At 41.9% G+C, this 16438-nt stretch overlaps 1 protein-coding gene and 1 non-coding gene across 2 annotated transcripts in view; one reads left to right on the top strand and one right to left on the bottom strand.

The window, feature by feature from the left end:
• The window catches only part of ssbp2a (single stranded DNA binding protein 2a), a 56427-nt gene that overhangs the window by 15003 nt on the left and 24986 nt on the right, over nt 1-16438 (top strand). Inside the window, exons 2-4 of the mRNA XM_085368160.1 lie at nt 8819-8891; nt 13068-13129; nt 13442-13526. Of these exons, the coding sequence (XP_085224286.1) occupies nt 8819-8891; nt 13068-13129; nt 13442-13526 (220 nt within the window). The remainder of the gene's footprint in view (nt 1-8818; nt 8892-13067; nt 13130-13441; nt 13527-16438) is intronic.
• On the bottom strand, nt 4112-4213 carry LOC146621154 (U6 spliceosomal RNA). Its single transcript, XR_014906652.1, has one exon. It is a non-coding gene; the product is annotated as a U6 spliceosomal RNA (small nuclear RNA).

Consider the following 16438-nt stretch of genomic DNA (forward strand, 5'->3'; position numbering starts at 1 on the left):
GAGGTTGCTGAACGTCTGCCCATCGTTTTGTCTGAAATGCCCTTATTATACCTAATCATGCTGCTGAGCTGTTGCCAATTAACCTAATTAGTTGCAAATTGTTCCTCCGGCGGTTTCTTTTTAGTACTACTTGAAATGTAGTTGCTCCCCTCGTCCCATCTGCATTTTAGTTCATGCTATCAACTTGAAAACGAGCTAATATTTGTCATGAAAAAGTAAATTTTCTCTGTATAATAATTTTATATATTTTCTGTGTTCTATTGTGAATAAAATGCGGGTTTATGAGATTTGCATTCTGTGTTTAGTTAGATTTCTTACAGCATCTGAACAGTTTTAGAATCGGGGGTGTATAAGACTATAGAAATTGAATGAGAAGCAGCTAAGCTGACAAAAAAACGCTGGAAGTAAGTGAGAATGATGTGGTGGGAGAAAAGCTCAGATTAGTGATTGCAAATGTTGAAATAAATACTTCTCTTCCGAACACAAAGGAACAACAGATAAAGTTTCAAACACTATTGCAAAATTGCAACTGAAGTGCTAAAGATTCAGGTATTTACCTCAGTAGCTTTTAGGGCCTTTATCTTTACAATATAAAGTGCTTTGGGGCAACTGTTGTTGTGATTTGTTGCTATAAAATAAATTTTGAAAAGTCAGTTGAATTGAAAACTTTAATTAAATATATTTACCAGATGACCAGAAGCATGACGGTCACCTGGAACTTCATCACTATGATGAAGTTCAGCAAAGCCAGCCTCTCTTTGTGTTTGCTGGCTTGACAAAATCTAAAACCACAGCTAGCAACTTTCTCCATGAAGCAGCCATTTCTGCTTCAGCCTCTTTGCACTCTCGCATTTTAAAAAAAGGGGGTGTTTCACCCATCATGTGACTCTTCGTCTGCACAAAAATCTTTTGAATTCAACGTCACTAAACTAAAACTAAAAGCTGAGGAGCGTGGAATAGAGGTCTAAGGAAAAATTGTGTAACGCCAGAGAAGGCAGTCACCTGACACATATCCACCGCTACCTCCAAAAAGCCAATCGTCTGTTTTATAACAGCTGAGCTGCTGAATACCAGGCCAATCATGTTTTGTACTGGTACAAGTGTGTGGGTGTTGTAAAACATTGTGCATAAGAACGAAAAAGCCCTGTGGGGGATGTTTGGGGTGGAGGGGGGGAATATTTGGGGTTATTTTTTGTGTTATTATCAGATTTGATTATTCTGTACATGCGTTTTTTATGTGGTGGTGGTGATTGAAATTGCAGTTATGCCTCTCGCTCCATCCATTTAAATCAGGGGTTCTCAAAGGTTTGATGACTAAGTGCCAATTTAAAGAGCGGACATATGATTGAGGGCAGAGCGGGGGGGGGGGAATGCATGCATCAAACACTTTGATGGTTTGCAATGTGTGTGTTTAGAGGATGATGGTTTATCTTGGTAGTTATAGTAGTTGAATCATAAGTGAGGTGGCTTTCGCATTTCTTGATTCTTTGTTGATTTTATAAAGATAAGCGAATAGAAATGCTCAGGTCCAGGTTCTGAAGCGAAAACTGGCCTCATTTTGAGATTTCTGTATTTGAATACTGGCCAGGTTTCTGAGCCTGCAGTAACTGCCCGGGGGCGTCACCACCATGGTTGCTAAGGGGCAAGACTGCCTGATTGGATTTGGAATAAACTGCACAGACACTATTTTGAGTTTTTGATCAAATATTTCCTGCCGCAAAACTCTCTAACTGCCATTTTGGACACAGTTTGCATTCAACACCTTCTGCAGGGAGAAACTGATTTCCTGCCACTGCCCACACCTGAATAACATTTGTGCAGTAAGATACTTTTATAGCACTTTATTCAGAGGATACTAAACGCCGCTGCCTCTGCTGTGTGGCGTTTGTGCAAATTTCTCCCTTAAACAAAAACATTAAAAGTAAGTAATGTGGAACTACAACAGGACCGGCACCCAGCAGTTTTCCCAATAATGCAGTTTTGGTAATACAGACTGCTAAAAATCATTAATGAAGATTGCTTACTGGCAGTAAGGATTTGATTGCTTCCCTTTTCACTTATATAACATTTAATTTGATTTTCCTGGTCAAATATGTAATTAGGCTATGTCAGCACAGTATTGAGTCCTGGATATATGTCACTTAACGTGTCGATTCAGATCAGAAGTATAATCGCTTTTCCATTTCATCTTTAACAAGGGTGAAATATTCTGAAGCTAATCTATAATAGGCAAACCTAATCACTGAAACCATTGCCTGTTGTGATTTGAAGCTCTGCCAGACTTTGATCGCCATGGCAGTAAATTGATTAGCAGTGATCTGTTGGTCTCCTAAATGCTGATCCTGAGGAAAAAAAAGCTTCATGTCTTCGCTTTAAGCTGAGGTTGTGGTTGAGCTCCGAGATAGCTCTCCTCTCCCTGATTTCCTCTCTGTTCGACAGCCTGGTAACAGCAACAGCGGCTCTGTTACAAGACTGCGTAGAAACTGGTCAGTGTTTCTGCCTGCTGCCTTCATTAAGCTAAGCTCAGTCTCTGACTGTCTGAGCTTGCTGCAGCTGTCTGGTCTTGTAGATTTTTGCGAGAGCAGCCGGGATGGGGTTCGGCTTGAAATATGAATTTAATTAGATGTGACTCAGAGAAGACGGAACCACTTGAATTTGAAGGATAAATGGGTCACTTGGAGACCTGAAAGTTCACCCCTCTCCTCTGCCTATGCCTTCTCTGCTAGAACCACCACCGTGACGCAAAACACGCCCAGAAGTGCATTTGTGCACACGCTTACGAGCAGCATGGAGTGGAAACAAAGCGGGAGGGGCCCAGCACTCTAATCATTCTAGCTGCAGCTTTGATTAATGTAAAGTGCTTCATATTTACAACAGAAATTGCCAGAGTAGTCAGGTAAGAAATGGAAAGAAACGTGCGTGTCCGTCAGCAAGGGCAAACGCCTCAAAACTTCAGTGTGTATGGACTAATATGGAGTCAGGGAGCATTTCGAAAATCATTGGCTGCCTCAATTTGAGCACTGCTGCCCACAGATATGACTTAAAGTGACAGTTTATTTAACGTGACAGGAGAGCCATTGTCATGTTTTCATTTTAATGTGTCAAATTTAGAGGATTCTTAACCTTGAACAGTCCCCCATCCTCTAATCCTCAAACGTTATCTCTGCTCAGTGTTTGGGCTCCGTCGTCCTGCCGAGTTCCTTGTAGCTGCTTGTGGTAAGTGAGCAAGTTGAACAAGTGGTAAGTGAATAGGGTTGCCAACTCCCTGAAAAATAAATAAGGGACACCTCGTGGCCAGGGCCGGGCGACCCAGTTGTCTTCACCCTTCCCAGTGTGGTGAATTTTCTAGCTCTTTTTTTGTGTGTGAAATTATTTTTTTAACCCTTTGACTTGAATTTGATTTAAGTAGATGTTTATTCTTTGTGATATAAACACATGTGAAACAAATGATCATTTAGCCATTTATTTTTAGCTCAAAATGACAACATTAACACAATAAAACAGGTCTCCTTCTTAAACAGAAGCCTGTCATGCTTAACTTTTGAGAATATAAGTAAATCTTTCTTTAAAAGAACTCTGTCCTGCTTAACTTAAAATAATAGAAAACAATAGAAAGAAAAACATTCTTGTAACAGTGCACATTTAGTGCATTTAGTACAATTGGCTTCAGTTGAAATATTATTTCAGCTTTTCTAATGCTAATCAGCTGCTCCTGTTTGTAAACCCGCTTGTTCCCATGATTACGCATCTTAACTCATCATCATTATTCATCTATGTATTACTTTTATGTATTAGTCATCAATTTGTTGTAATCATCTATCCTTGCAGTTGTTTATTACACAAAATAAGTTATATTATCACACTTCTGGCCACATAGCGCTGATATTCACTGCACATGCCCATATTAACTTTTTCCAGCCAGGTGTTTTCCTTTTCCCATTCTTCCCTTTCTCTGAGGGGAACAAACATTGCTGCTCTAACGCTGGGCTTACACTGTGCGGTTTTAGGCCCTTTTTGAGTGATCGGACCGATTTTGGCCTTCATCGTGCGTCGTGTAGTATACGTGGGGTAACGAGAAGCGATTAACACCTCGAGCAGCTCCCGATCATCAATCGCTCGTGAGGGTGTCACGAATTTGCGTGTCATCCTTGCGCAGGGGCCATGCTAATCTTCTCTGTATCGTATCCAATTTAGCGTACGCGCTTGCCGAAGCTGTGGTGAGGGTGTCACCACAGCCGCTCACACTGCTCGCGCGCAAACACGTAAACGTTGGTGTAAAAGACGGAGCAGCACGGCTGTGCAGCGTGTGATCTGGACACAAGCGATGGAGGCACAACTTGTAGAACTTTGGAAAGCTCATCCGAGCCTTTTCGATGTGGCATCACAAAATTATCACGACCACAACAACCGTGAAAATAGTTGGATTTACACTGCTGCTCAATCACAGCTGCCTGATGAGTGTTTTTCATTAGCAATTTAGCAAAGTTGATGGTGGTGGTGTGTCTGTGTGAGTGTAAGACGGAGAGAGAGAGAGCGCGACAGATTTTCTGTTATAACCTTCATTTTATGGAGGCACAGTGTGAGCACTCAGGTCGCATCAGAGCATCGGGCAGTATAGTGTGAGACCTGCATCGTGACCTATGAACTTCTAACCCCTGCGAGTCAATCGTGCAGTTTGAGCAGGAGCTGAATAACGCGACTGAAAAAATCGCACAGTGTCTGCCCAGCTTTAGGTGTACTGTCGTCCGAGACTTGCACCGCAGTGTCGGCGTTTGTTTCCCTGTTGGCCATGCTTCTTGTTGTGGTCATCTGTTGTCTTCCGGTATTTTCTCCGTAAGCGACCTTTCCTCGACCAATGAGATGAGCGGTAATCTGAATTGTCATACTCGAATTGTCATAAGTGTGCTGTCAGCTCATTGGTCACAAAGCAGGAGAGGGGCTGGGAATTATGTTTTCAAACAAAGCGTTAATTCCATAAACATTTATAGACTACTTTTGATTCTCACTGTATTACGGGACAAAGTGCGTCCCTTATTAGCTCAATACGGGACGTGTACTTTTGTTTCTAAATACGGGACGATTCCGTATTTTAAGGGACGGTTGGCAACCCTATAAGTGAACAATGAGGCAACAGCATGAAGGGATTTAGTGCTTTCAAAGCCTATCACTCGTCTTGGAGGAAATGAGTAGTTGTGAGTTAAAGTTAGGCAGATATCGAGTGCTACCAATATCTGCTCTGTTGCTTTCTGCTTATCAGCCACGTTTAAACTCCACCTGTTGGTGTGTGCTAAGAGAAGGAGGGTGTTAGGGTGTATTTTGCAAGCTTTTACGCCTTTAAACTCCCTGTATTTAAGGTCAAAAATGAACCAAGTCTTCCTTCTTTTTTCCCTTTCTTTCATCACCTCTCCAAAACTTGTAATAGCATATGTACCTGTGGTTTCACTTCTTTTAAAAAAAAAAAAAAAAACTGCATCACCTTTGCCACTACTGCCCTCTTCTATCCACCTTTCCTAGGTTTCCTCACTTCCTTCGATTCCCACCTCTCTATTAGGACCAAAGGTCACAGCGCGGAGCCTCTGTGAAATCAATCATAGGTTAAAACCTTTAAGTCTTTATCCGAGGCAGCTACCATGCGAGGCTGTATTTAGCATAGTAATAGATAGCTGACTGAAAACAAACTGGTGCATGCTGAGAACAAGCTTTCATTTCTTTATTTATTCCCACTGACACAACAAATTCATTCATGCAGCCCATCAGGTTGTCATCATCGCTACGAATGTATTCACTGCAGATACATGCGATCTGTCAGTATTAATAAATAGTTCTATACTGATGCTGCAGTGGCTGGCGGTGGGGTTCACAGGAGGGAGTGACAGATTTCGACAGGCTGACAGGAAAACGAAGCAGAACAGAGCGACGGAGCAAGTTCGTTCCTAGAAATGTTCGGGGGTTGTGCAGCGCCTTGGAAAAAAAACACACACACATCGGGCACATCTTTTATTCATGTTCAGTTGTCGAGGTGTCAAGAGTTTTGTCAAGCCTCTCATTGTTCTGTTAACCTTGTCCCTGTGAAACGTTCTGTCTCTATCTCTTTGGTTACACATTACAGCCCGGCCACGGGGGGAGGAGAGGGGACATGGGGAAGAAGAGATGGATATTGGAGGGGAAGGATAGACGGAAAGAGGTTCCCTCCTCGTCCTTTCATCGTTAAACAAACATGGCCTCTGTAAAAAATAAAAAATAAAAAAGGGTGCAAGACGAAACCAAGACAGAAAAGGCACAGAGTGAAAGGGAGAGGAGGGGGAGGTAGACGAAGGATGAAAGCGATGAAGAAAGATGGAAATAAAGGAGAGGGACGGAGGAGGTGGGGGCCACAGACAGAGTACCTGTGTGCATAGCAGAAAGGTGTGCAGTCCATCATCTTCAGACAGGCAGACAGAGCTGTCTGGGGAGTTTATTTTTACTTCGGTGTAAGAGTCTGGATCTGCTACAACAAGCTGGTAGCACCTTTCAGTGGGTGGGGGTGTTCTAGGACAGCTGCTGTCCCAGTGTGGCCATCGTTCATGGCTTCATGCCTTCAGAAAGTTGAACCCACTAACGTACAAAGCTCCAAGCTCCAGCTCAAAGCGCTCGATGCATCATGTTTAAGGCTTCTCAGATGTGTGTTTGAATCGTCTTTCGTCATATACAACAGTACAGTACTCTGCAAAAGTCTTGTACCACTCCATCATTTCTTTATAGTTTGGTAGGAAAATGGGAAACGGGTCCAACAATTAATTGAAACTTGTAAACTCACATGGAAATACAGTACATATGGCAAAAACAGAGTGTGGTCAATTCTAATGAGCTTGAAAAAAATGTTGGTATAATCAGCTTTAGTCTCCAACACAGTCTGAACTCTCTGGTGTCATTTGTTTAAGTAGACTTCAGGAATAGTTCTCCAGGCTTTTTGAAGAACATTTAAAGCTCTTCTGCGGTTCCTCGTACCTTTTGTTCCGTTCTCTGTCACGATGATCCCACACTGCTTCAATAAAGTTGAGGTTTGGGCTCTGGGGAAGCCAATCTATGGCTGATAGGGTTTCACTGTGTTTTTCTGTCCGTGATGATTAGCAGCGATGATTTGATGATGATTTGAACCAAAATTTTCCAGTTTGGATTCATCACTCCATCAGACCTGCCACAGATTTTCAGTCCACATCTTGTGTAATTTGATGTACCTTAGCCTTTTCTCCCTGTTTCCCTTAAGAATTGCTTCCTATGGGCCAGCCTTCCCCTAAGACTGTTTCTGTAGAAACCTTTGTGGATGGATGCTGCACATCGTGTCTGGATTTACCTAATAGCACTTTGGGAATCACTAATGATTCTGTGGAAGTAGCATTGCGTTAAATATATTTTGAGAGCAAATAGTATTTGCTGTCAAACTACTATTTCATGTCTGTCAAACTGTGTTATCTTCTGTCTTTTGGCATTTGTCATAGATTCAGCTAAAGAAATGAGGAGAAATTTTGTGTTTTCTTTCTAGTTTTTTTGGGGGGTTTTGCAACAAAATGCTAGTAACAAAGTGCCCAAAGATTTAAAACTGTCTTTTTGCTGTTATATGTAGACACCACACTGTTTAGGTGCCTTTCTATGCTTGGATGATTCATAGGTCAATATTAAGTGGCTTAAGAAACGAACAAAAAAAACAAAAAACATGTCTCTGAAAATGGCCAAATATGCAGACTGGACTTAAAATGAGAGAAAAAGCAACCAATGTCCAAAGAAAAACTTTGAAAGACCTTCAGAAAGTCTGGAGAACTATTTCACTATGTCCCCATAATCTTTAAAAATGATGATAGAAATGTTGGCAGTTTTCCAGCGGTATGCATTAGACAGCGACACACTGATTCACTGAGAAATAGTCAACAGATTAGTCATTTAATTGAAGCCATATATAACACAATTGTATTAATACATTGCTGTTTCAGCACACATCAAGCCCACTGAGTATACAAACATCTGACAGAATAGTTTTTTGTACTAATACTGCTAAATACGCTGATCATGTTCATATCCCTGTAGAGTTACTTTGTGTTCTTACAATGGCTAAATCTCTAAATCTACACAGTGCCATTAGGAGTCAGTGAGATCTGCTGTTGATCCCCTGTAGATCAATTTTTACCTTGTATTTATAGACCAGTAGATTACCCCGTCCTCCATTTCCTAAGTTGCTGTTAGTACCAGGAGAGGCTCACAGGGAGGAGAATTGATTAACAAATCAAGCCTGTAATTAATTCTTACTGTGATCAAAGCCATGGGAGGAAGTCCATGGAGAGCCCAAGGCATTGAGGTGAGGTATTTCTCAGTGTGGTCCCACCAGGCCTACTGTTATCACTGTGTTGTTTTAGCTTATATGTTGCATGAATTTCGAATGTTTTTAATGGTTGTCCTGTCTGTTTGGCAATTTGGGGGCAGGAATATTGCTCCTAAGTTAGAGTGTGTCTTTGTGTTTCCCATGGGAATTCTAACAGACTCTGCAGTTTTCACTCATCTCCTCATACAGGATTCTAGTCCTGCCTGGCTGCCTGGCAAATTGTATCCATGCCTAGGTGTTCGTCTTTAGTGCAGTTTCCCTCTATGTATGGATTTATCTCAAACACCCAGAGAAAAACTTATTTATTTCAATATTTGGAGATTTGCAAGTGCTTAGTAGTTGCTCTAATTTTTGCCTGCTTGTAAAACTAAGACTGTTTTCACTGTCTCTTGCTTACTCGCCTCATATCTGTTTGCCTCTGCTAATTTTCATCTTTTGTCCTGCTGTTGTTCTTTGTTTGTGCAGGTTGGCTCTTTATGTGTACGAGTACCTGCTGCATGTAGGAGCACAGAAGTCAGCACAGACCTTTCTCTCAGAGGTAAGTCACGAAAATGCTTTATGTGTTTGTGCCGGACTGCAGGCCATGTACTTTATGTGTCCACTCTGAAGGGTGGTCTGACCCTCATATAACATGTCGAACAAGTGTAGCGGCTAATTGAATTAGCCTGGCCTCGCAGTGCTGAGACAACAAGCTTTTTAACATTAGTGTTGCATTTAGTGGGACTGGAGCCGGCGCGCAGGGAGACTTATGATGCTTAGGCTGGAGCTGACGTCTCCGACTGACATCATTGTCTGATCCGCTCGGCAGCTTTGTGTTTGTCCCTCTCTTCCCATCTTGCTCTCCTCTGTTTTTATTATAATCTTCCTGCTCTCCTTCTCGTCTGTCTCTCCACTCCTCTCCCTGCGCTTGTCCTCACTTTAATTCCGCGGAGGTGAAAAGGTGATGAGGTGAAAAGGAGGTCAGCTGATGATTGTGCTTTGCAGTAAATGACGGTAAATTGCAATGTAGGAGACAGTAGCTAGAGGCTTGTTGTACATCGGCCAGAGGAAGAGGAGAACAAAGGGGGAAAGGGGGTGTGGGTGGTGGAAAAGGTTACATCATCAGCTGGCACCGATTCTCATCGCTCTTAGTGTGTGTTCGCACACGTGCGCACACGTACCTACACCTCAGTTTCTCTCAGACACCCTTTCCTCTCTGCCGTATCACTTGATCTCTCTTCCGCAGATGAAGAAGATAGGCGGTGTCATGTTCAAGTGTGGGAATGCATTCAGCGGGAGCGCAACAAGTATAAACACAGCCGCTTTTGTGCCGTCCGCATGCACACATATGCAAGCATACACGTGCACGTACATACAGAGCATAAACATGTTTGCAAAAAAAGTGTAACTGGTGCTGGAAGGGTGGGTTGTAGTACGGCTTTAAAGCCCTGTGTTATCATTCACATGGGTTTACAGCGCATCCTTATGCTCATGGAGCAGGAGCCCGGGGCGGCAATTCACAAATCGTAAAGGGATACCTTGATATAAATATCAAATCACAAACGGACAGCTTAGAAGAAGTGGCAAAAAGAAACCACGCAAACCTCTCAAACTAAATTGATGGCTCAAAGAAAAACAACAAAAAGATCTGAAACCTTAAAGACAATACAGCACAAATTCAAAAGGTTTACATTTTACGCGAGTAGGGGTGAAAACAAAACTGTGCCCATGTCACACATTGCCTACATCTGCCAGCAATCATGCTAAAGGGATCTTTCTGCAGCATGACCTCCTAAAAGACCTCCTGGGAATGCAGACCACAGGAAGACGGGATATGCGGGCACATTCGTTGTTTTTTGGGGGGTTTTCTCCACACTTTCCAGATGAAGGGGAAATACAAGAGACACTAGAAAGTGTCCTGACCTGAACTGTGTGCAATCTTGTTTGGTCTAAGCTGCAGCCAATTAAATGTGAGAAATGATGAATGTCATGCTCATTCTCGATTTTTTTCTGTATCGTTTCTGCCAGTTCGAGAAAGTAAAACCTTCTTTGTCATGGTGTGTAAATGGAAATTGCTGGCTGCCAATAGGGTTTACTGGAACTGCGAACTTAGACTAAAAGCATGCGGGCCAAACAAACAGGGGCAGTTCCTGACCCTCCCAAAACACTTCAAAGCAAACCATTCCTTCTAAAAGTCGCTGTGTCTGATCTGCAGCTGAGGTCAGGATGGTCTGATTGAACATGCGGTGATTCAGCTTTTCCTGTTATGTTAGCGCTTGTTCACACCGCTGCTGTAGCAGGTGGCACAATAGTCTTCTTCTTTTACTTGGATTAAACATAATATGAAGGGAAATTAAAAAAGATGAACATGAGGTCACTCTGAGAAGTCAGATGCAGACAAAACAATTGTGTCATTGTCTCACTACTGCTCACACTTTTCAGCTCTCTGTGTGTGGTGTGTGTGTGTGTGTGCATACAGGGTCAGAGCCAAGGTGTGGGCTCCAAACTCAAACCTGGTCACCACACACAATCAATAGAAAAGCCCATTAGTGGGGTAAACACATAGTCATAAGGCTGAAGTTACAACCACTAACTACTGTTTCTCTTGTGCTTTCCATGAACCACTGTGATTGTCCTCACATGGATCCATTTATGCAGCGCAGCCTTTGAGTTCTACTTGTCTAAGCCTTATCAAAAATTAAGACGAACATGGGGCTAAGCACAGTTCATCCATGAACACTGTGCTCAAAGTCGTCCTACACGTGGGTGATGTCACTGATTCTGACGAATGCTGCAATTGTAAACGACATGTTGGACTATGGTGTCAAGTCATCCCCATAACCGTTTATGCACACACTTGAGGCACGCTTGAAGTCGCTGCAAAACAAAGCAATCACTCTTCCTACTGTTGCAGCAATCTCCCTCTGTGCTCCTGCGTCGGTATATCGCTGAAATGCGTGGAGGAGCCAGGCTACGAGAATCGAGAGCCTAAAGTGACAGCAAAATGCACAGCACGTCAGCAGCGGTGATGTCATTTTTAGCTGTTTGCAAGGCCGACGACAGCCTGCAAGGTGCTACGTCTGTTTCAGCTGACGTGTCAGTCTGATGAACAGCGTCTGAAACCCTCCCACTGACGCTGTGTTTTTCTTTCTTCGGCACCAGTGAAGTTCACCGCGCTAACTTCAGCAGATTATCACATAAAATCCACAGCAGTTTTTCCAGCAGTAGGTAGAAAAAAAAAACGATTTTCTCCTTCGTAGATAGCTCATTTTCTGCTTTTTAAATAACTATCTATTCCTCCGCCCACCCCCATCTGCACTTTTCCTGAACTGGGAATTTGCTTTATTATAAACTGCTTTTTTAAGCATGTTGTAACCATGTTCACTTCCACTGGAAACTACTTTGTTTTGGTGTCTTATTTGAGTGGTATGCTGCCCCAGAAGAAAAGAACATTTTCTTTTTTTCTCCACCTTGTTTTCACATTTCAGATATTTTATTTTTGATTCAAATCTTAATACCTTAAGATGCTCTTTTCTCTCTCTCTCTCTGTGTACCGATTTGTTTGAAATAATCACATCTCAAGATAACAGTAAGATCCGAAAGAGAAATTAATTTGCTCGTAAATGAGCCCGGACAATATCCGAAATTTGTCTCAGTGATCAGATTCAAATCTGTGTAATTTGTCTCGTGCTTTTCATTCGCATATGCTGTCACTCTCAAACTGAATTTTATCATAGGCTGATTTACTCTTTTGCTCCATGTTTCCTCTGTGGCGATAGTGGTTCTTGATTTGAGAAAGAAAACGCTGCTGTTAGCAAGTTTCCTCAGAGACGCCTCGTTAAACTTATTAAGAGTCGATTGCCCAACACTTTTTTTTTTTGCTCTGTATTGAAAACCTGACTTTAAGGATTAGTCGGTCAAATTTATTGACCTAATATGAGCCTAATATTATAGGATAAAGGCCTGAAGGCAGAGATACATGTGGGGTGGCTGTAGCTCAGGAGGTAGAGCAGGTCATCTACTAGTTGGAAGGTTGGGCAGAGAGTAAATGCGTGTTATTATTATGATTATTTGATGGAAAGCATGTATATGAATGGGCATGAATGAGGTATGTTGTATAAAGTACTATGAGTACTTCAGGTAGAGTAGAGAAGCGCTATATAAGAACCAGTCGAGTCCACATGCAGTAAAACTCTTATTCCACCTTGCTCAATGGCCATCTTCAAGAATTGCATTTTTTGCTGTCAGACTTATTTAGAAACTTGTCTGTGTTCATTTTTTTTAATAGGAAGGAAGGTAAAGAATTTAGAGAGAGCAGCAATAAATGAAACTCAAAGTTGATGAGCTCAGAATGATGGATAATGCTGTGAGGAGGAGACTGAAGGGTGTGTCGTAGGCCGCACAATAGTCTGGCTGGGCTCCTCAGGCCGGTACATGTCTGTGACCTCATACCCTACACACCTCCTGACCGAGGAAGCAAACGCACACTTTCATGTACTCATGAATACAAGAGCTTTCAGGCACACATAAACCCACTTATCCACTTATGATTCCACGAGAATCATAACATAATTACTTAATGGCGTGCGTTATAAGAATTCCCTCGCACCCTCTTTAACCTTATAAAGCAGGTAATTCAGATGTCAGGCATGTTGTTATACTTGCTATGTTTCTGAAGGATCTCATTCTCTGTGTGTGTGTGTGTGTGTGTGTGTGTGTGTGTGTGTGTCTCAAGATCCGATGGGAGAAGAACATCACATTAGGAGAACCTCCGGGGTTCCTCCACTCATGGTGGTGGTGAGTGCGTTTTTTTTATGGGAATTGATACAAGATCCATTCTTTTTATTGCCGTTTCTGTTCATTCCATCACTGCCATGACTGAATAAAATTATCTCTCCTCCTGTGTTTGTCTTTATCTCATCAGCCCTTCCTCAGTTAACTGTTTGCATGCTGTGATAGTGAATTTGAAGTCATCTGCTGCAATGTCGATAACAAAAAAACAACAACTTATTTTCTGGATGCCAGATTACCAGAGCTCTGTCATGGCCTATCTTTTCTTTATTTCAAAGGGTTCGGCTTTATAATATTGTCTCTTTCTGTGCTTTGTAGTGTTTTCTGGGACCTGTACTGTGCAGCTCCAGAGAGAAGAGACACATGTGAACACTCCAGTGAGGCAAAGGCCTTCCACGACTACGTGAGTCTGCGCTGACGCGGCTTTTCATCCTTATTCTGGCTCAGTGGCGCTCTCATATTAATTCAGAAATCTATGCTGGATGGTGTCATGTTATAAGGAGACCAATGCCAGTGTGCAGTATTGAATAAACAGATGATCAAATCATATAATATCCTTAACCAGGAAATTATGAAGTAACTAAAAAAAATATGACAAATAGTGTTTTATCTGCTTTTTTTGCAGAGCAGTAGAGTCTGTTGCGGGTCATGCTTGTGTTTGATTGTGGCTTTGATGGAAAGGCAGAGTCTAATTCACAGTGTAAAAATCTTCACATCTCTGCTGGATGAAAGCATTTTGAGAAGTTGCATAGAAAAATATTCTTTTATGATATGAAACTGGAGAAAACTGGATTGTTTCCAGATTTTATTGTGTTGTGTTCACCTAGCTCTTAAAATTCTTAAAATTAGAGCTAATATATTTTATTTAGTAAGGCCACCGCACCTTTTTGGTGGTCTCCTTGGGGAAAGCTGCTTTTAGTTCCCTCACTGAAGTTTTAACTACTTGCACTTGTTCCTCTGACATATGTGCTGGGTTTCTGCTGTTGTGTCAAAACGATGCCCCTTCAGCTAGATTTTATTTTGATAGGAAAAAGCCGCAGGGAGCCAAATCTGAGGCCACTCAGATCGCTTCATTTCAGTTGGTTTGCGCTGAATGTCTACTCTCAGTTGCTGCAGCATGCTAAAGGGTGCTAACATTTAACTCTGACCCCAGCTGCACAGTCAACTTTAAAATAAATAAATAAAGAGACGATGACAAGCTTGCTCCTAGCTGCACTCCTGCCCTCATGTGCCACCTTTGGACAGTAAAAGAACCGCTGTTTAGTCCCCCTAAGATCCAGCTCTCATCTAGGGGTGGGTTTTAATAATCGATTCATCGATTAAAATCGATTCTGGCTTGGATAACGTGATATTGATTCATTAAAATCCTGAATCGATTTTTTTATATAAATGTATTTTGCCCAAAATTCCAGAATCTCAGGTGAAACGTCACAAAATTTTGACAACCACCAAACATTTAAAACAGTAAATGAGAGCAGGTCCACGGCTTCTGCACAAAGACGTAAACGCAAAGCGCGGACCCGCAGATCAGAATCAGTGAGATGTCGCCTTTCTCACCCGACGGCACAGACACGGTCGGGGCTGAAAGCCGACAGCTCGCTGACTCTGATGTTTCGGCGGGTCCGCGCTTTGTGTTTACGCCCGTTTTGCGTTGATTCTAAAGCTGTTAGTTTTATCTCTCCAAACAATATTGACCGAACCAGCAGCAAAAGAAGATCCAAACTACGCTTCACATAAACATCGTCATGGACTCCCTCTGACTTTTGCTGTTTTGCTTCCACCACAATAAAATCACACTTCATGCACAGCTCTCTCTCTCTTTCTCAGTGTACTTCAAGAACAGTTTCCCATCTATCCCCGAAATCTGTTTTCTGCATTATTCGCTTGCTTGTTACACACAAGGCTACCGTTGTTTACAGCGCTGTCGGACGATGTTTTGTTTTTCCTTTTACTTACTTCCGAAAAGAAAACCTAATTTCTGCTGTTCAACAGGCTTCTGAACAAATTTAAACTTTTTAAAATGATACAAAATGCAAAACGCTTAGCTGTGTCTGTAATCAAACCGCTGTAACTTCAGAGGTAATGTTCATATGTTGATTAATGGTTTTCTTTCGTTTTTGTTGAACTGCAGAATATTTTTTATAAAATCCCAGGCCAGGAAAATCACCTTCATGTTTTTCTGTTTTATCTTCAGCTACTTTGACACAAAGGCATCTGCTGTGATGCTCACACCTTTGATAAAGTCTGGAAAGTGTCAGCCTTCTTTTTATAAATACAAAAATATGTAAATGTACTGATCTGAATAATATTTCTGACTGTCTGAGGCAAAATTTCCCAGATTGAATCGAATTGAATCGAATCAATTCAGGACCTTGTGGATCGGAATTGAATCTATTCTAGAAATCAGTGACGATACCCAGCCCTACTATGATCCTCGACATGAGAGTCGTGTCAGTCTGACACAATTCTGCAAATTTAAAACCTGTGATGTCAGAGATGCTCGAGCACAAAAAAAAAAAAGAAAAAACAGCCACGAGTAGCCATGTTGCTAAGAGTACCCAGAGGTGCACAAGGAGATGCCCTTGAAGATCAGATTGTTCAAATTTAACTTTGCGATTGTAACGTGTATTCTGTTCATTAATAAATTCATTTATGGATACAGTTTAATTTTTAAACTTCATGTTGAGTAGATTGAGACTCTACAATATTAATCCCGGAAGCTGTGGTCATCCAGTTTATTGCCACCCAAAAATATACTGAACTACAACACTGCAGCGGCATCTCTGTGTCCTGCTTCCTACTCGCCATATTTAAGGATTGTAGCATTATAGCTCACCTAATGTTGCGTTGTTGTTGACAAAAATGACACAGTGGGATGTATTTAGATCATAAAGTTTAGACAGCTGACATTTATTTCTCACATCTATTGTGAGGCTCGTGTACTGAGCACACTCAGTTTCTCATATGGCGGCAACTTGTCTTCACAGCCTTGCAAAATGGTTTCATCCCATCATGAATCTTTGATCTTAAGTGGCGTTTAATGGAATGCTTGTTGTGATGTTTGTGATGGAGTGCAGAGACCTCAGTGCATAACTTAAGGTTTCTACCTGCTTCCTCTTGTATTCTACCACAGCAGCCTTAAAATGCAGCACATACTGCATCGTGCACATTTATGCTGTAGAGCAGCCTGGGCAGTGAGACGCAGGCTCGTGTAGTGGAAACACTGTTTATGGCTGTGTTTTCTCAATGTGGCTCCACTTCACTGCTGTTGTTCTTGCACATTAAGGGTAGATCCAGCCTTCACCACTAAAGAGT

The sequence above is a fragment of the Diplotaxodon limnothrissa genome, linkage group LG12 (assembly GCF_057381915.1).
Source record: "Diplotaxodon limnothrissa isolate DT_005_m linkage group LG12, D_limnothrissa_male_GT1.1, whole genome shotgun sequence".
NCBI lineage: Eukaryota > Metazoa > Chordata > Actinopteri > Cichliformes > Cichlidae > Diplotaxodon > Diplotaxodon limnothrissa.